Below are 20,566 nucleotides of genomic sequence, written 5' to 3'. Positions count from 1 at the left end.
GATTTTCCATGAAAGTCCAAAACCTACAGTCACAAGAAATACTGCTCAGAAGGACACAAAATTCTGATCACTGGAAAAATATTCAAAAGAGAACATCATGCAAAACCAACAAGCAAAAGATTCCAGCAAATCTAAACTAGACCAGAAGATGGTCTGGCCTATGGCCTCTGCTTGTAAAATCCAATTTGTTTAATGATACAAATCTGCTGCCAAAATGAATAATAAGAAAAAGAAATCTGACTAGAATCTTAAAAGCTATTTTAAATGAGCATTCAGACACACTTCCTCCTCTTTTTCGAAATAACCATGCATTTATGAATAATAAAAAAAATCTTAATGACCTTAAACAAAGTGTCCTCTTTGATATGAATATTCAAATATGAATTAATTAATCACCCCGAGCCTATAATTGTAAATTAATACCCACAGATGAGACTAGAATTCACTCTCTTCTGCAAGAGGATCCATGGGAGAGAGTAAGACAGAGAAGCCAATCAGGTCACAACGAGAGGAAATTCAATACAGCGGAGCATGGTTCGTTTCCCATAAACCACTAAGCCACAGGCATGCCGGAGTGAAAGCTCTAGCAATTTAACAGCATAATTTAAACAGGTAAATCACAGATCATAAGAAAAATGCAGCCAAAGTGGAGCATAAGATCACCGTTTCATCGTGGGGAAAATCTGCAATAAAATTGTTTTAAAACAAATTCCCAGCTTTTGTTTGTATAAAAGTAACAGTAGTTTTTGTTCATTCAATTAACAACAATATTTAAAAAAAAAAAAAAAAAAAAAGAATTCCTTGGAGTTGTGAAGATAATCAGTTACACTCAGTTTAAAATCAGGGTTCGGGTTACATGTTAGGGTACATGTTATGCAAACATTTCATAGCACACAGGAATACTCAAATGTTGCTTTTATCAAAAATACGATAATGTGATATATTTGTTACACATATAACAAATGTAATGTATTAATGTGGCATTAATCATCCTGGTCTCATGGCAAGTCATAATAATAGTACAAGATGACAAAATTGTAGAAGTTGACTCATACAAAAATGTATGACTTTTACTCTCATAAAGAAAAGTAAACAAACCAAGGAACAGTGTTATTACTATTTTTCTTAAGTGTAACCCAAACCTAAAATCACTGTTGTGTACCAAGAAAGAAAGAGAAACAGCAGGGTTTTGAATGAGCATTTCTTATGATTTTTTCTAAATATAACCCCTAACTCAAACCGCAAATCTAAATCTAGCCATGAAGTCTAACTCCTTACCTGAACCTAAAACCATGATTTTAACAGGAAAATAACTTATGTACAATGGAAGGAAGAAAATATTGCGGTTTGGAATGAGACAAGTATTACTGGCTATTGACATATGTGTATTGCATAAAAAAAAATAAAAAAAAATGAATGATTATAAACAACAATGAATGACCAAATGAATGACGTCTCTTTTCTTAAAATAAAGTGTTTAGCTAGGAGACTATCTAAAATGTAATACCTGCATGATATCGATTTAAAATTCTGCTTCTTGATTGGTATGTATGTGAATAAAAGGCACAAGGTACCTTTTGGTACGAGCCAAGTGGTACAATATCTTACGATTTGAAAATATCTTATGAATTATTACAAGTTGTCATGAGACTATGTTGGTATTAATGTTATCAGAAATTTGGGTTGGGTATCTCTTCAGCAGTCTTACTATTCAATCAACATTCCTTATAACACAGTTCTTTGAATACTTGATTATGATCGTTTTTTTGATTAAACTCTTTATGACCTTACTTTAGTAAGGTTTATGCTAAAAAATATCTAATATACTAAATATCTTATGCCATTTTGCTTGTCAAGCAGATATATTTTGTTGGGTTAACAGCCAAATATAACATCAAACCGCAATATTTACAGAATCAGCAACTACATTGTATTAATGAATTGTGGCTATTCCCAGCCCTATTTTAAGTGTCACCTTTGACACACCTGATTTAATTACCTTTACAGTAGTACTCTATTTATGAGCTGATGAGTTGAATCAGTTGTGTTGGATAAGGAAGACATCCAAAATTAATAGTGTTGGGGGAGGTGATGGTCATGTCTAGAAGATATGCCTCAATCTGGGAAAGTCTGGAATGATGTGGATTTGCTCTAACTTACTAAATTTTGTTTATTGTTTTAGACTTCTCTCAAAATAAAATGTAATATCTAATGGCATTTTGCTTGTCAAGTAAATATATATATTGTTTCAAGAATGTTTACATATTTCTACTGGAAAACAAGACAAAATACTAATTAAGAAAATTAGTGATGCACCAAAATGAAAAAACAGCACAATCTAAAATACAACACTGGAGTCAAATAAAGTGCTGCATTACAGAGCATCATAGATGTAAAATATTGCTTAAATATAATAAAATAAGTCAAGGAGCTCTAAAAGGTATGCCCAACAGTGGCATTTAAAGCACTGCAAATGCAAGCTATATATTTATCTCATTAAATTGCAGCTTTTGCTGTTAAATAATGTCACTAGGACATGACGTGATTTTAATTTGTGCACTGAATGTTTACGTAATGACATTCATACATCGGATTCATACAGTATCGGGACATCCCCAATGTAGTTCATGGCATCCAACAGTTTGAGAAGCCTTTTGTACTGCTAAACTATTTATTAAGGTAGTGTCAGACAGAATCTGCAGAACGACTCCTGAAAAATACTCTACACACCTCCTCTCAAAAAAACCTGTGGATTATGCATACAGGAACATTACCCACAGCAGAGGATTTGATGTCAAACAGCGAACAAGCGGCACTTTGATGGCTGTGGTAGCGGTGCATTAAAGGATTAAACAAAGATCTGGAGAGACAAAACTTCTCTGAGAGAAAAACTTTGTGAGGAACTCTGCACAAATATAGCTTCCTAATCGGTCTACAATATGTTAGATTAGCATATAAAGCTAAACGTGTAATTTTTTTAATTAAATTTACAATTTATTTTTCATCAGGGAGACGATTTTAAAATCGTTTGTCTCAAGAATCCCAATTTGTAACAAAATCGATTCCCCCCCTCCCCCACACCTAAAATGCACAGAATTAAGACAGTAGTTTACTAATGCCATTTGGCTCTTCACATATTATGGTAAATCTTCACTAGAGATCTTGTAGTTTTGTAATTATGGAACTTGTTTAAAGATTAGAGATAAGAACCTCATCATTGTTTCTGTCTAGTGAACTGGCAAGTGAACAATTTTATACAAAACTTGTTCCTCTAAAAGCAGTAAATAGCCTGCATATGCACCAAGCTGTAACTGGGTTCACTGACATTACCTGTGTGCGGCTTTCTCAGGTGACTTGGCCTCATCTCAAGTTTGCTGTGGCCAGATGGTTTTCCAGCCTGCTGTATAAGAACAGCATACCTAGACCTCCTCTCACAGGCCTCTAGATTGGAGTTGCTGTCCTCACTAAGTTCTGGAGCGTGTTCATTCTCACTGGCCTCTGATTGATCAGGGTTGGGGTTCAGCTCTTTAACTGTCGTCAGTGTTACCGGCTCTATTTGGGCAGTGGTGCTCTCGCACTGTGTGTTGGCTAAGTGGCTGGTATCTGGCAGTACAGGCTTCTCTGTGGTGACCTGGGCTGTGTTAATGGATACCTGTGAGGTAGAAACAGCTTGGCTGAAGTTTTCCAGAGGAGCAGCTGGACTAGGTGCTGGTAAAGCATCCACTTCCGAGACAGAGTCTTCAGTGACGGGAACAAAATCAGAGGGTGTGATTGCTGTGGTGCGATCCTCAGTCATAGGTGACTGTAGAGAACTCTCAGCCAACTCTCCAGGCCAGAAACCTGGGGTTCCAGTTTTAGGAGGCTCTTCCACATCATCCTGACCTTTACCCTGTTCTGTGATATTGGTTGAGGTCTTAGAAAACCGTTGATGGGCTGAGAAGGACTTGGGCAGCAACTGCTTCTTATGCCGGGAAGACTTCTTGCTGCTCACGTCATCAAGGAAACCTGAATCGTCTCCCTCATTTGTCCGTGAGCTGATGCAGTTCATGAACACACTGCGATTGGCGGAGGCCTTCTCAAGGTCTTCTGTCTGAGACCGGGTGATCTTCTTCTTGTGTCCTCCAAATCCGAATGAATGTCGCATCTTTGAATTGTGGTCTCGGAAGACCACCTCAGACCCCTGGCTGCGATTTTCCAGGCTGAGTTGGGTGGGATCGCTGTTCCGCTTGCTGTGGAAGCTGAGGGACGGTGTGCGGAACAGGCTGCGCCGTTTGCTTGTGCTGCTGGAGCTGGAGTTGGTGCTGGATGGAGAGGAAGTATGGACGCCATTGCCGATACCACCGGAGGAGGGTGAGGAAGGGAGTGAGTCCTGCCTCTTGCTCACACTACGTCTGAAGATGGGAAGCCTGGAGACTAGGGTGGAGCGGCGTGTCCCTGATTCGCCCATTAAGACTGAGCACCAAAGCAGACACTCTGTAAACAGGAAAAAAAGGCATGTTCAGTATGTATTAACACAATGACTGAAACAAATCCAGAAGGGCAGCATTATACAATTACACACCTCACACGTGTTTAGTGTATACACTGTACTGTATATTATATTGTAATGTGTATACACCGATCAGCCACATTAAAACCACCTGCCTAATATCGTGTAGGTACCCCTCGTGCCGCAAAAACAGCTCTGACCTGTCGAGGCATGGACTCCACAAGACCTCTGAAGGTGTCCTGTGGTATCTGGCACCAAAACGTTAGCAACAGATCCTTTAAGTCCTGCTGTCATCTCTTCCCCAGGTAAACGATGCACACGCAACCGGCCGTCCACATAATCTAAAAGAAAATGTGATTCATCAGACCAGGCCACCTTTTTCCATTGCTCCATGGTCCAGTTCTGAGGCTCACATGCCCATTGTAGGCGCTTTCGGCGATGGACAGGTCAGCATGGGCACTCTGCGGCTACGCAGCCCCATACACAGCAAGCTGCAATGCACTGTGTGTTCTAACACCTTTCTATCATGGCCAGCATTAAGTTTTTCAGCAATATGTGCTACAGTAGCTCTTCTGTGGGATCGGACCATACGGGCTAGCCTTCGCTACCCACGCACATCAATGAGCCTTGGGCGCCCATGACCCTGTCGCTGGTTCAATAGTTGTCCTTCCTTGGACCAATTTTGGTAGGTACCAACCACTGCATACTGGGAACACCGCGCAAGACCTGCCTTTTTGAAGATGCTCTGACCCAGTCGTCTAGCCATCACAATTTGGAACTAGTCAAAGTCACTCAGATCCTTACGCTTTCCCATTTTTCCTGCTTCCAATACATGAAATTCAAGAACTGACTGTTCACTTGCTGCCTAATATATCCCACCCCTTGACAGGTGCCATTGTAATGAGATAATAAATGTTATTCACTTCACCTGTCAGTGGTTTTAATGTTGTGGCTGATCAGTGTATTGTATTGTAGTGTGTATCGCATATGCTGGCTTGTATACCATGTATTGTATTTTTTATTTTATTTTTTGCACATTATGTGTGTAAACTGTATGTTGCATTTTGTATGTGTATATTCTGTTTTATTGTATGTGTATAGTTTAGGTAACTTTGTGTTCATGGAGCAAACCAAGTCACCAAGACCAAGTTAAATTCCTCGTAACATATTTGGCCAGTTAATATGAATTCTGATTCAGTTTCTGATTCTGAATTAGTACAATTACAGCACATTATGCACCCTGTGCTGACATACTGCCAATATTGTTTCATAATGAAATCACAATGTACCAGTAAAAGTAATATGAATGTGTTCTCACTGACACAGAGACAAAACACGCACACACCTCATAATAATAATAATAATGTGACATTTGAAGATACACCCTTGACAGCACGTTATTTACCTTACTTGACATGACATGTTTTAATTGGTTGTGGCAAAGAGTATACTTAATTGAACTTTAATTACTTCTATTTCTGCCCAGGGATACTTTTAACAATAAAGTCATTCTAATACACAACATACCAATTTTTTCAACTTTTAAGCACGTTAAATAAATAAATTATGCCACAACCTAAATGTATCTGTGCTAGACAGGTGTACCACAATGGACATTTTTAGAGGTGTTTTAAGTTAGTCAGACATTCACACAAATAGAAACCTAAGTAATTTCACTGGCATTAAATCTGTGGGGGGAAAAGTGTGCCAATTAAGTAAGAATACCACTACAGTAAGACACTATCAAGTGCTATCATCGGGGAATCAAAGCGAAAGGGGCACATAAAACGCAGAGCATTAGGCTACTCAGTGTTCATGAGAAAACAACACACTGTCTGTGAATCAAAATGTAGTGAGCTGCCTCCCTAGACGGTATTTTTGGGCATTGCAGGCGCGCGCGCATCATTTTTGGGCATCGTAACGCTCCTATGACGCTCAAAAATGAGACACAGCCACTATAAAACACATGTCTATTATCCTATGTGACCCTCATATAATCCGCATTGCTGCTCTGACAGGCAAACGGCATCCGTAAACACAGAATTGACAGTGAAAGCAGTGACAGACAGCCGCCTGCAGCACGCGCGCTGCCAGCAATACATAAACATTACCTAGAGCCGAAATTTCCAATCACAAACCGCTGCGATTCCGTTCACTGTCAGCTTGAGCGTGAAGCCAAAATTATCGTAGCATCACACCGGACGAGTTTCGCAATAAAGCGTTAAGTTCTCATGTCAGATTCCTGGATGGCTCGCGCAAATCCACCTCAAGTGACGTGGAATGTGCTCACGGTTCTCTTCCGCGTTTCCGCCTCTTCTGCGTTACTGCGCGTGACGCAAGGCACCTGCGTGAGCATCACTCAAAGACTGCAGACAGGTGCAGGTGGCTCTGGGATTGACACAGGTGAGGCGACTGGTGTTTACGGATGCTTTTATGTTTTTGTCATTACTGATACATGTAACACTAGCGGGAATTTGCCCATTAGTGTGGTTTGGTTCATCAGTTGTTGTTTTTAATTATATGAGGCGAATCAAATGCGCACAATGAATAAATCGGTGATGTGAAAAGTGTTTTTTTTGGGGGGGGGTTGTTTTGTTTTGTTTTGTTTTGTTTGTTTGTTTGTTTTGTCAGGTGATATCTCGGTAAGCAAGGTGGCAAAACCAGGTCAATGGGCGGGCTTTAATACAATGAAAATGGTCCACTCTCAATCAATGTACTGTAAGTCAATGAGCACAGTATCTAATTCATTAATTGAGTGTGCCTCAGCAATGCAGAAGTTAATTAATTCACACTTTTTAAACGTAACGTTTTACAGTGTATGGCAACAACAACTCATGACTCACTGTGCTAAAAAATTCCATTCACTTCATCCTGTAATTCTTTTAAACTCCACGTGATGTCCCTGTTGCCTTAAAATTTAGCGGTTTGGAGCGTGTGTTTTTGGAAAGGTAGCCTACTTTTGATAGAGTTTCAGAAGCTGTTAATGTTTGTGATATTTGAGGCTTCACTGGTGGTTAAGGTCACACAGTCATTGTTCATATCAAAGGATCTACTCATTGTTTGTTCTGTGTATAAGGTAAGCCGGCCTGTGCACATTAATATGTGGAATGTCTGTGTGTAATGTGCACAGGAGAGTGGATGTATTTGCATGCACATGAATGCTTGTGAGTGTCACATATACTGTATAACATTTTACTGCACCCCCGTGGCACGCTTGTAGATATTTTATCATATGTCACAGCCCAGACCAATAGGCTACTTTAGATTGCCATTTGAGTTAAATTACACTAAGGAATTAGCCCATTTTAATTTTAACTTCTGTAGATCCTTTTAAGGACGTAAACAATGACAAAGGAAATAGAAAGCTACTGCGCATGTCTGGCCCTTAAGCATTTCCGGTAGCTGCAACCCAGATTTGTCAAGTAAAATGTCTAGCACATCCTTTTAGAGTCCAGCTAAAACAGAACAAATGAGATATTTGCAAAAACTGAAAATAAACAATGAGATGTCATCAGCGGATCCTTTAAATAAAAGACAAATTTTCTCACATCAAAGAACATCAAAGGATTACCTGAAGTGACTTATCCAGATGCATTGTTGATACTGATCACGTTTACAGGAGAGAGGCATTGAAAGTGTATTGTAATTTAGATACTCACAGTTATTTCCTCAGCGGGGAGATCTGGAATATTGGATTGCTCCTGTTAAAAACAATGAAGCCGTTAAATAAAACAATGAAACCGTTTAATACCGAACAACAATAATGGCATTTTATGACAATTGTGTTAACATTAGTAACGTTAATCGTGTTGAAGTCACTATGAATGAAGCGCCTCCCGCTGTTGTTTTGAATGAGGGTGCGTGATGATCATGAGGGAGTGATGATCCCTATACCCCATTCCCTTCAAAGATTTTACCATCCACTGTGAGAGCTTTGAAAGGCTAAAAGGTGTGAGGCTCAAAACTAAGGGTCATTTAGAACTCACTTTTTAAGTCATTTTTATTGGAAATTCAGTCTGAAGCGATCTTACAGCATCACTATCAAGATTCAAAGTGCCCTTCAGAGGGTGAATTATCTCATTTGGAATGCAGTCCGAGTTCAACAACTAGCAGGAAATGTTCAAGGAACAAAAAGATGTCGCTTCCTTAAACAGTCTTGAAATGGTCTGAGGACAAGTTTAATGTACAATATTGACAAAGTGTCCAAAATGCTGGTCATATGAATAAATGTGGTATATGAACATCTAGAAAAGTATATAATTTAAAAAAAATGTTTTATGATGAGTTCAAAGTGATCTGAATTAATAGTGTATTTAAAAATTTTTTTTTTAAAAATTGTATCACTACCTGTGTCACAGCAGCACTGATGAACTCAAACTGAATAAAGATTTAGAGAAAGTTTGTGTGGGTCTAGGGCCAGTGTTGGGGAGTAACGGAATACATGTAACGGGATTACGTATTTAAAATACAAAATATAAGTAACTGTATTCCACTACAGTTACAATTTAAATCATTGGTAATTAGAATACAGTTACATTCAAAAAGTATTTTGATTACTGAAGAGATTACTGTGCATTTTATTGTCATTTGTTAACACAAAGTGCATTTGAACAGAGGTGAAACACTTTCTTATGATGTGTTACATTCATACGAGCAGACAGAGAAGTAAGTCTGAAGTAAGTTTGGAGCAGAAGAAATAGAAATAAACCTTGTGTAAATTGTCAGCTTTATGCTAAGCTAAAATGCTGTTTCTAGCCATTTTACATGCACATGTTACCAGGCACGATCATATTTTTTTATCAAGAAAATTCACGTTGGATCATAATTTCTATTTTTCTAGTAAGACCTTTGATATTAGGGCATAAATCGTATTCTTGATAATAATTTTTGTATTGTTTTCCTGTAAAAATATCTAAAAATCCTTAAAACTAGATCAGATTGATTGATCTTGTTTTAGAAACAACACTGCATAAGATATTTAGGTTTTTCAGAGAATGTATTTTTAACGTGTATTTTGTATTACTGTACTGGCAGAGTTTTTATAGTCAAAACAAGTAAAAAAATCTACCAGTGCTTAAGAAGTAATCCAAAGTAGAATACATTACTGACCTTGAGTAATCTAATGGAATACGTTACAAATGACATTTTACAGCATGTATTCTGTAATCTGTAGTGGAATACATTTCAAAAGTAACCCTCCCAACCCTGTCTGGGGCATATGATCTTATACAAGCTCTCCCCTCTCAATTTAGAGTGTTTCAATGCTGTCATCATACATGTGAAACTCTCATGCAGTTGCAATAATCCTCTTGTTTGTATGTAATGCATTTCTAACATATGTATGAGTCAAATGTACCTAAACACAATATTTACAGTATTTAGAGGAAATAGATATGTAATTTATATTAGCCATGAAAACTGGGTTAGTAAAAGCTCTCAGAGGCAATAAAATCGGAGAAACCATCAGCACGTATTCTCTATTAGTTTTAACAGGAAAAAAAACAGTGCTGATGTCACTTTGGTCGAGTACAATTTATTCAACATAATCAGATAAAAGCTATTCCAAATATAACATTCTATGTATAACAGTTAATTTTACTCAGAGTCTACAGTTTGTGACTGTAGCAACATGAAAGAAACATCAGTGGTTAAATTAGTTCTAATGTTTTGTAAGACATGTTTGTGACAAGCAAAATGTAGGCTAACTTAAACATAATTTGAAAATCTCTGTCCATTATTTGTTTCTGCACTGCAGAGACAGCAGATTTGTTATTAATTTTGTATATTCACTTTGCCTGAGTGTGTAGTGTTCAGCTTTGGCTCAATTAATCTCCATTCCTCATCATCATCATCATCATAATCACCATCATTTATGGAGTATTATTTTTGTTTTGTTCTGCTCTGCCTTTGATGTACTTGTTTTTAGTCTGCACTGGTTTTCTCCACTGTATTTTCCATTATCATCCATTATGCTTTCAATACCTGTCCTCACTGTATTTTCTCTTAAACATTTTAATGCTAATAATTACCTTTGCAAGAACGTTTTTTTTTTGTTTTTTTTTTTGGACTAATGCTTGCTGTTTTCGTCCCTGAAAAGGATTCTAACAGTGTTTATTTAAAGAGGCAGTCGTTATGAGACAGATGATAATGTTGCTTGCAGCATTATAAGTCTGCTGTGGCAGAGGCAGTCATAACGTTAGGGTTCGAGAAAGTGACTCTTTTAACAAAAGATTTGTTCTTGAAAGTCCAGTTAGTGTTTGAAAAGACATCCAGTGTACACTGAACATGTTTTTAACCTTCAGGTGTTATCTCAAGGAACCATTTCTGCTTGATCTAAACCAAAAAAAAAAAAAAAAAAAAAAGACTTTTGTTGTTGTGATCTAATTTGCTTAGTTGATTTAGTAAGATTAAATAACATTTTTGACTTGAATAAAACCAGTTAATTTAGATAATAGTTCATTTAGAAACACATTTTTTAGGTTACGTTATAAACATATTTCCTAATAAAAAGTAAAAAGATTAATCAGAAGGTAAAAAGATTCAAGATAATCAAGATAATTTTATTTCATGAAAACATCGAGTGAATCTTCCTGCTGATCTCAGGTTGTGTACACTCTCCACAATGCAGCTCCATACTGAGGCTTGTGTTTGATCCGTGTCTTAGATTGCTGTGCTTTAAGACCCTTTGATTTCCTTTCCATTAGTGTCGTGTTCACAGAAGCCATTCCAACTAGACCAAGGACTGTGATGCATGTCACAAACATGGTCTCTTAATGGATTGTTGCCTGTTAGGTAAAAACAAAAAGCTGTTTTCACCCTCTTAAACACTGAGATCTTTTTATCCATTAATGTGAGGTCTGAAGACACAGGCCATATGGCCATTTTATTACAGTACAAATAAACAAGAATAAAAACAAATATTAATTATTATAATTATTAAAAGCCAAAAAATACATAAATAAATGTCAGAATAGTTGGAAGACGGACTGTCATGTTGACAGATAAGTTGGAACCTAATTTCTGACTAGTGTTACAGCTGATCACCAGATTTGATCTGAAGTGTAATACTGTAGGTTATTTATTTTACTGATTGATTTGATCTTAAAGAAAGAGTCAAGAAACCAAAAATCAATTATTAAATACATAAATATTTAACACATTAATTTCTGTACCTTGAGGGTTGAATACTTTTGTTAATAAGAATTGCAAGTACTTTATTCTAGACAAATGAATGTTTCAGTGTGTATTTGAAAATGTACCCAGCCAATTGAAGAAGTTCAAGAGGTTGACATTTTTCTAAAGGTGTTGAAATTTTGTTTTTCCTCTTAAATCCCTAATGAAAGAATATTCTGTCTTCCAGTGGAGAAAGCTGACAGCTGTGCAATGCCCTAAAGTAACTGAACTGACAAAATCAGGTTCTGCTGTCTGTTATTGAGCTTTAGAAGTCTCACAAATATTTCTAAATAAATGCAATTCACATTTACACTGTTTCAAGGTTTTGTTTTATGTTTGATGTCAGGTTCTATTCTAAGTTCTGTTGCTTTGTAGCAAACACACAGATTAAGCCAATGATGAATACAGCCCCACCGCTCCCCCTTACCAAATGAAAATATTTATATCAATGCAGATATGTACATATAAAGTACACAAAAATACTGAGATTTTATACTTAAGTGAAAGGATGGATACTGAGTGAACATTTTACTCAATTACAGTATTTAGCCAAAAACATAAGTAAAACATGAGTGAAAGTAAAAAAAAAGTATTCACATTATATTGTACTTAAGTATTAAAAAAGTAAAAAGTAACTTTCCTTGCTAGAGTAAAATCAAGAGAGAAGATAGTGTGAGAGAGGATGTTGTTAAATTCGATTGGTTTGAAAGTCGCATTTTTACTGTCTCCGACGACATAGTTCTCCCCGAGTGGCATTTGCAAACTGGTCAAAGAATCATATTACAATAACTACATTTTGCAAAATGATTTTTATGTAACACGGCAATTTCCTGGTGGAATGAACACTAGAGGTGCTTAAGCAACAAAGACTTTATCCCCTTTCACTCAAATCACGTGTAAAACGGCAGATTATCAGTTCATAATCGCTTACTTTTTGCCCTGTTCCTCACATAATGCAATCTTATGACATATAAACACTTTTACTATAGCGCATGACTCATTTTAACCTTTGCCTTACATAACCAACTACTTTAACAAGCTTGTTTAAGTGTGATCAAATTGCATGGAAGCTCAACTGATAAAGTGTTGGATATGCGATACAAAGGACCAGGTTCTGAAGAGCACGTGAGTCGACACATGAGTCCAAAGTGTCATAGAAGCACCACAAAATTACGTGGTTGCTTCAGAAATTGTGTTTTTCATCTCACATTTGCTTTTTCTGACACTATCGGTTAGGTTTAAGGTTTAGGGTAGAGAGGTTGATTTTGTTTATTTAAATCTCAATAGAACATTAACCTTACATGTAATGAACCACATTTATTTATTTTTTTTTATTTTTTATTTTTTTTCAAAAACGTTGTCACTGTCACGCAATGTTCGTTGCATGGGAGAAGGCACTCACAAATTGCGATGTCAGAGCACCCAGCCCCTTGAAACATAGAGAAAAATAAGCTTTGAAGAAAGTTAGTAATGTTGTTGGTTTTGTGAATTGTTTTCTGAGGTTTGCTACCAAACTTTGCTGTTGAGTAGAGTTATGAATTCAATCAAATTCATGATTAATATTTACTCGGATTCCATTATTTTTATTATCATTATTATTATTATTATCATTATCATTGCTGGTTTTATAGTTATTATTAGAATTAATAGTTGCCTAACAACAACAATAATAATTCAGCAAATAGGAAGTACAAAATCATAGATATGATTTAAATATGAAGGCAAGTGTAGAAATTAATTAAATGTGCACATTTAATTACAAAAGCCTTTTGTGGCCAAGTGTGCTCAAACACAAGGAATTTATTTCAGTTTAAAGGTGCTCTGAGCACTGAGCACATATAAATTATATATTTATATGAAAAAACATCACAAGAATAAACAACTAGATAAACAGACCAAAACCTTATACTGTATAGGTATATGCAAATTGCTTACCTAATGCAACGGTATACACTGTTGGCCAAAAGTTTGGAATAATGTACAGATTTTGCTCTTATGGAAATAAATTGGTACTTTTATACACCAAAGTGGCATTCAGCTGATCACAATGTATAGTCAGGACATTAATAACATGAAAAATTACTATTACAATTAGAAAAAAATGTTCAGAACTTCAAAGAGTTCTCATCAAACAATCCTCCACGTGCAGCAATGACAGCTTTGCCTTTCCTTGGCATTCTAGCTGTCAGTTTGTCCAGATACTCAGGTGACATTTCACCCCACGCTTCCTGTAGCACTTGCCATAGATGTGGCTGTCTTGTCGGGCACTTCTCACACACCTTACAGTCTAGCTGATCCCACAAAAGCTTAATGGGTTTAAGATCCATAACATAATTATCTGTTGTCCAATGTCTGTGTTTTTTTGCCCACTCTAACCTTTTCTTTTTGTTTTTCTGTTTCAAAAGTGGCTTTTTCTTTTAAATCCTTCCCATAAAGCCTGCACCCCTGAGTCTTCTCTTTACTGTTGTACATGAGACTGGTGTTGAGAGGGTAGAATTCAATGACGCTGTCAGCTGAGGACATGTGAGGCATCTATTTCTCAAACTAGAGACTCTGATGTACTTATCCTCTTGTTTAGTTGTACATCTGGCCTTCCACATCTCTTTCTGTTCTTGTTAGAGCCAGTTGTTTTGTCTTTGAAGACTGTAGTGTACACCTTTGTATGAAATATTTTTTGAAATTGTCAATTTCAAGCATTTTATAGCCTTTATTCCTCAAAACAATGATTGAGTTTCTAGAGTTTCTTTTTTGCCATTTTTGACCTAATACTGATCTAAAGACATGCCAGTCTATTGCATACTGTGGCAACTCAAAAACAAACACAAAGACCATTTTAAGCTTTATTTAATGAACCAAATAGCTTTCACTTGTGTTTGATATAATAGCAAGTGATTTTCTAGTACCAAATTAGCAATTTAGCATGATTACTCAAGGATAAGGTGTTGGAGTGATGGCTGCTGGAAATGGGGCCTGTCTAGATTTGATCAAAAATGAATTTTTTCAAATAGTGTTGGTGCTGTTTTTACATCAGTAATGTCCTGACTATACTTTGTGATCAGTTGAATGCCACTTTGGTGAATTAAAGTACCAATTTCCTTCTGAAACAGGAAAATCTGTACATTATTCCAAACTTTTGGTGCCAGTGTAAATATATATTTATATATAGTAATACATCTTTATTGCATAATGCCTAAGAGAATATTGCACAGTATAAAAGACCACAATAGCTGTGCTGTTATAGATTGAGATGGCCATTGGGAATAAATGAATGTTTTGGTTCGCAGTGATTTGTAACACTTGCCACATGGCAGAAGTACAAAGGTTGTGGCCTGTGGGGTCTGTGATTGTTTTATGCCCTTTCCTCCAGATGGATCACACTGTGAAATCGACAACAGGAGGTCAAAAGTTCTGCCGCTGAAATCAGTTGTTGCTTATTAAAATTCTAAACCACTAAACCAGTGGCCAAAACTGGATGTTTTTTTTTTAGGTGAAATGTCTGCAGCGTCAGTTGTGTTTTTAGTTAACATTAGGCATGTATTGATATATCAGCACATTATTTTATGAATATATTTTTGAGGCATCGATATATTTACATTAGCCGACATTTAAATTAGAAGCCTAATTTGCGTGCTTTCCAACTCACTCAGCTGGGCTTCTGTTGAATGTCTGGCATAATAGCATTGGGAGACCACAGGGGGGTGATATAACATTTACTGAAGCAGGTCGCAAGGCACAGGTATCACAACATAAGATGCGATTTTAGAGCTCCTTGCACAGGACACATACATACAGAAGTTATGAAGGTTTTTGTACTTCAAGAATGAAAGTGACATTGATGAGTTTGCAGGAGCCCCCGACCCCCAAAATGCACAATTTGGATATCTCCCTAATCAAACACACCTTATTCAACTCATCAGCTACATTAGTGAAGACTCCAAGACCTAAATTTGGTTGTGTCAGAAAAGGAGATATACAAAATGTGCAGTGTTGGGGAGGCTCTAGGAACAGGCTTGAGAACCACTGGTGTGGACCATATGAAATATACATATACACAGTATCATCCACTGAAGGCTAGAGTAAAAAGTCATTGTCCTTTGATAATGATTTGGGTCAACTTTAATGGAAAACTATGCGAGTTACGCTCTGTGGCGCTGCAGATTTTTGAGCAGCCTCGAGAGATGGCGTGCCAGTGCTGTGTATGTACCTTCACAGAAAATAATTGTTGGAATTTTAGAACGTGTCATGTCATCCATCAGACACATCCGGTGTGTGACCCCCTTTAATTTACCCTGCCACTCACGCTTTACCAAAGGTTGCTGAAAGTTTGAAAACACAGACTATTGTGCAACGGGTAGCCCTATTTATATCTGAAAAAATCACGATATATATATGGATAATCATCGGGAAATGTTCTGATTATCGATGCATGAAAACGGCATTGATCCCAAGCTTAGTTAACATGAATGCATATTTTATTAACCCATACCGGAAAGTGCAACCTCTACATCATGCTCTTCATTATTTATGTGACCTATATTAGCCTAGTTCCTGGTTTCCATGGGATCCAAACCAGTGTCTCGGATTGAACGTGATTACTTCCTGCTTTCCATGAGTCTAAGAAATTGCGCGCACAATGCACAGTACACCACAGTAAAAGGTGAACACATTTGAATTGATCCAAAAATGTCTGACGGGAAATGCCGCTTGCCGGTAACTCTGCAAAATGGGGTCAATTTCAGGGTACAAGAGCATTCTGGAGCAGCATGTCCAGTTCTCGTGTGATCACGTCACTCTAGATTTGTATTTGTAAGTACTGTGGGGAGGGCAGGGGTGCACCAGTTATCCTTTTAGCAGTCCTGACTTTAGCAACTTTTTTAAGTTGAACTTCCACAGCTGGCAAAAGAAGTTCAACCTCTGGAGTCTCAAAAGGTCTTCACCTTCAGGTTCTGGGGGATTGTCGTGACCAGGAATCTCAAAGACTCTATGATCCAGGACTGTACAGATATGTCAGTGACATATACTCTATAGGATGAATTTAGGATGAATTTCGACATCACTGATATGATCAGTTTATTCCCCTTGTCATGCCAGAGATCTGTTTCTTGGTATCTTCATCCTGGTGTTTGGTTTCTATAAAGAAAACTTGATTGTGGCTGGGCAGAGGGCGGGGCCGGACCGTGATTCCGCACACCCGGCCCCTAATTAGGCTGATTAAGCCTGAGAGGGATAAACGCGACCAGAGACAGCAGCTGCCAGTAAATCTCTCTCTGTCGCACTGCCGTCTCTGGTCACCTTTATCCCTCTCGGCTTAATCAGCCTAATTAGGGGCCGGGTGTGCAGAATCATGGCCCGGCCCCGCCCTCTGCCCTGCCACATTGATTTTGTCTTGTTTTTTGCTTTGCTTGAATTTTCTTAATAAGAAATTCGATCCTTCTTTCCTCTTGCTGCTGGAAGAAAGAAGCTGCAACTTTCCTTCAAAGGCATTGTACATAGACCTCCAGAAGCAACATGGTGTAGCTGAACAGATACAGGAACACCAGCGCCATCACTGCACTTAGGTTCAGCTTACTGGGCTGGACATGACACACATTTAGATCTGAGTGAATAAGGGCTGTGTAAGATCTATTGAAGTTAAACAATTCTATCAGACAGTCTGTGTTAACAATCTGACAGATGTACAGCATAGTTCCAACCTGTGACAAAACAGAATATGGAAGAGAAAATCGACATTCGTTGTCATCATGTGTATCACAATTGTCAGAAAGCTGGTGGAATTAATTACCATGAAGTGGACAATGATGCTGACGTTGGTGAATGGTATGTTGGAAATCCAAGGGCCACCTGATTTCACTAAGGAGTACAAGAAGTGGTCCAGAACTATCAGAAAGATTGTCATTAGAAGATACAGAGTTATCACCAGCAAGGGAGTCAGACATCTGCAAAGTTCCCTTTTAGTTATTCTAAAACTGATGGAGTTCACCACATTTTTCACATCCTTTGCTTCAACAGTGATCCCTTTACTAGCTGCTTTGCTCCTAAGCCCACCTGTGATATATGTGTTGTCAAATCTCACAGATGTCAAATATGAGAGGAGGTAGATGATAGACTCCATAAACAAATACCAAACAAAAGCCGCTCCAAAGACTTTGCTCATTAGCAACTTCAGATCCTGTACGTGACTTTTAACTTCAGAGAAATCCTCCTGCACTCGTTTACTCAAGAAATTCAACCGTTCCTTCACTTCTGAAACACTAATATTTGCAGTGTTTGTACTAAAGTCCCTTCCACACTCTCCTCTGCTCTTTTGACTGTATCGTCCTTTATGGTGTTGATGAGCTCTGAGCTGCTCGGGAGACTTTGCGAAAGCTTTTCTGATGCACATTTCACCACATGTGTTAGAGTTGCAATGTTGGTAGCCATGTTGGGTAAGATGTAAAGCACTACAATCATCACAGATGTGGACATGAGGAGTTTACGGCCCTGTCTTGTGCCCAACATTGAGAAGATCAGTATGAAGGCACATAAGAACAGATGGATGAGAAATGACAGTATCAACACCACTGTAGCATAGATACCAGCTGCAACCCCTGCTCTCTGAACATCATATTTTAGAAAGTCTGTAAGCCAGTGGAGTAGGGCAGCAGTGGCCCCAGCCATGAATAAACAGAGAGTAAATAAAGCAAGCAGTTGACCTGCACTCTGAGTCATCGGAGAAGAGTAACACAACCAGAGCATCTTCATACTGCTCCTCACTGACGCTGTATCACACACACACACACACACACACACATCAATAGTGAAGATATGGTAGAGACCAGAAGATGGAAAATCCTCTATGTCTGTTTTTAAAGGCTCGGTTACATTTCCTTTGCACTACCGAATTCTGCAGGTGAAGAAGGTGGCGGATGTTAAACCCGCAAAAAAGTACTTGTCAAGCAGCCTATTTAACACCAGTTAAATTATTTCCTTGTCCATTGTGAATATTCAGTGTAGCTATGTATGAAGCACTGCACACACAGAGGTCACTGCCAAACCAAGCAACTTCCTCTTGGTCAACGCTGCCAATTTGTATATGAAAGTTCACCAAACTTGAATCCTTTCACATAAATAACAGCCCCTCCCCCGGGAGGGGGGTAAAAAAAAAAAGCTCAACGCGGGGACACCGGTAAGTGTGCCATACACTAAATAAGCTGCTTTTGTGAGGAAACAGCTTATCACTTTATGAATTGACTGCCTGTCCTCTAATCTTCAAAATGTTTGAAGTTTACAATGAAAAAAATTGCTGTTTTTTAAGAAAAGTCACAAACAGATAGGGTTAACTTTACGGCTTTACTCATGCATTTGTATTAGGGCTGCACAATTATTATAATTTCCCTTGATAATCTAATTGCGATTAATTTAGACAAATAAAATCTGTCTAGGGTATCTGCATCCTATATTCTTTATGTAGGCCACACATCCAAAACAAGCTGAGAACTGTTTCTTTTCATGAACAGCTTTATGGCCGTTTTATATTAGTAAATCAAGACAGTGCCTAAACAGTTAACTTCCCGTTGGCCCTCTCTGCAGGTTTAAAACTGTTATTTACATTTTGACAAAATAATACATAAAAATCGAGCAATGGACATGTCTGTCATTGGTTAATGAAGAAAAAACATTGGGAGTAGACCTCAATGTAATGCTATAACTGACACTTTTTGCGTTTAATTGTTTGTGATAGCATTAATTGTAATCTCATTTTTTTTATTTGATTAATTGTGCATCCCTAATTTGAATGGTATCTGCACTGTGATTTACAGTCATTAAACTCAGTTGACTGTTGCACTTTTCTCTAATGTTAGAGCTTCAAAATTTGCTATATCCTGATTTACAAGCAGGGGCGTAGAACAAAATGCATTTCTTTATGAACAAAATTGAAAATTTCAATATGCACTCAGTAAATAATTTTAAGATTTATGCATTTCAATTTCATAACATTTCATCAAATTGAATCGAGTTATCTTTAATAAAATCAAATCAAATTTAATTTAATTTGATGGATTTTTGGTATGAAATTTAAAAGTGTAAATCTTAGGCTAAAATATATGTAAAACATATGAAAACGAATCCATTAACACTATTTTATAGTGTCCGTGCTACAAATATAACATGTTACTAACAGCAATTACACTGTAGGTCATACTACTGTAACTACAGAGTAACATGAATACTGCAATAGTTATGTACATATAATTGCAAGAAATGTGTGAAAGTGCATACTAAATGCGGGTAGTTCTCAGAGTACTCTGAGTATTACTCAGTACTTGGAGTAACATATACACTGTGATATTAAGTGTGACACTAAACCAATAAATGCTTCTATTTAGATATCTTAATTTGCTTCTCAGTAATGATGCTGTAACATCAAAATTCAGTTCATAATAATTTACTAGAAGTCATATATCAGAAAATATTGACAGAGCATACCTGAGAGAAAACAGAGAGACATTTTCTTAAGTACATCATCATCATACTGTAAGTTAATGGAGTCTTGAATATGATTATAGATTCATCTCAACACTAAAATATGGATACTGAATTGAATACTTGAATTTAGTAGAACTTGTCAGCTTCATATTGAGCTGGGCACTGAACACACACACACACACACACACACGTAAACAATCCTGTGACTATGAGCTGGGCACTGAACACATGCAAACGGACCCATTAAGTTGCTCAGATTTACATGAGACCTAAACACAGATCACACTGCACAACTATACGTACTTACTCACACCACATGACATGGTATATAAAACACAAATTAGATTAATGACCCTTAAAAGGAAGATACCAAAAATCATGTGTGAGAAAGGGAAGTGTGCAAGTCTGAAACCATTAAACATCATCAGCCTGTTATGA

General features: G+C 37.4%; 1 protein-coding gene and 1 pseudogene across 1 annotated transcript in view; both read right to left on the bottom strand.

The window, feature by feature from the left end:
* LOC127414919 (serine-rich coiled-coil domain-containing protein 1-like) overlaps window positions 1-6,771 on the bottom strand; it is a 131,917-nt gene extending 125,146 nt beyond the window's left edge. The window contains exons 1-2 of the mRNA XM_051653319.1: window positions 6,601-6,771; window positions 3,331-4,473 (exon numbers count right to left, since the gene is read on the bottom strand). Coding sequence (XP_051509279.1) covers window positions 3,331-4,447 — 1,117 coding nt within the window. The 5' untranslated portion in view covers window positions 4,448-4,473; window positions 6,601-6,771. The remainder of the gene's footprint in view (window positions 1-3,330; window positions 4,474-6,600) is intronic.
* Window positions 6,772-16,727: 9,956 nt separating this feature from the next.
* Window positions 16,728-20,451, bottom strand: LOC127415396 (osteoclast stimulatory transmembrane protein-like; annotated as a pseudogene).
* Between the last annotated feature and the right edge of the window lie 115 nt (window positions 20,452-20,566).

This window comes from Myxocyprinus asiaticus, chromosome 24, assembly GCF_019703515.2.
Source record: "Myxocyprinus asiaticus isolate MX2 ecotype Aquarium Trade chromosome 24, UBuf_Myxa_2, whole genome shotgun sequence".
Lineage (NCBI taxonomy): Eukaryota > Metazoa > Chordata > Actinopteri > Cypriniformes > Catostomidae > Myxocyprinus > Myxocyprinus asiaticus.
Note: the sequence above shows the minus strand (reverse complement) of the source record. Positions and strands in the feature narration are given on the sequence as shown.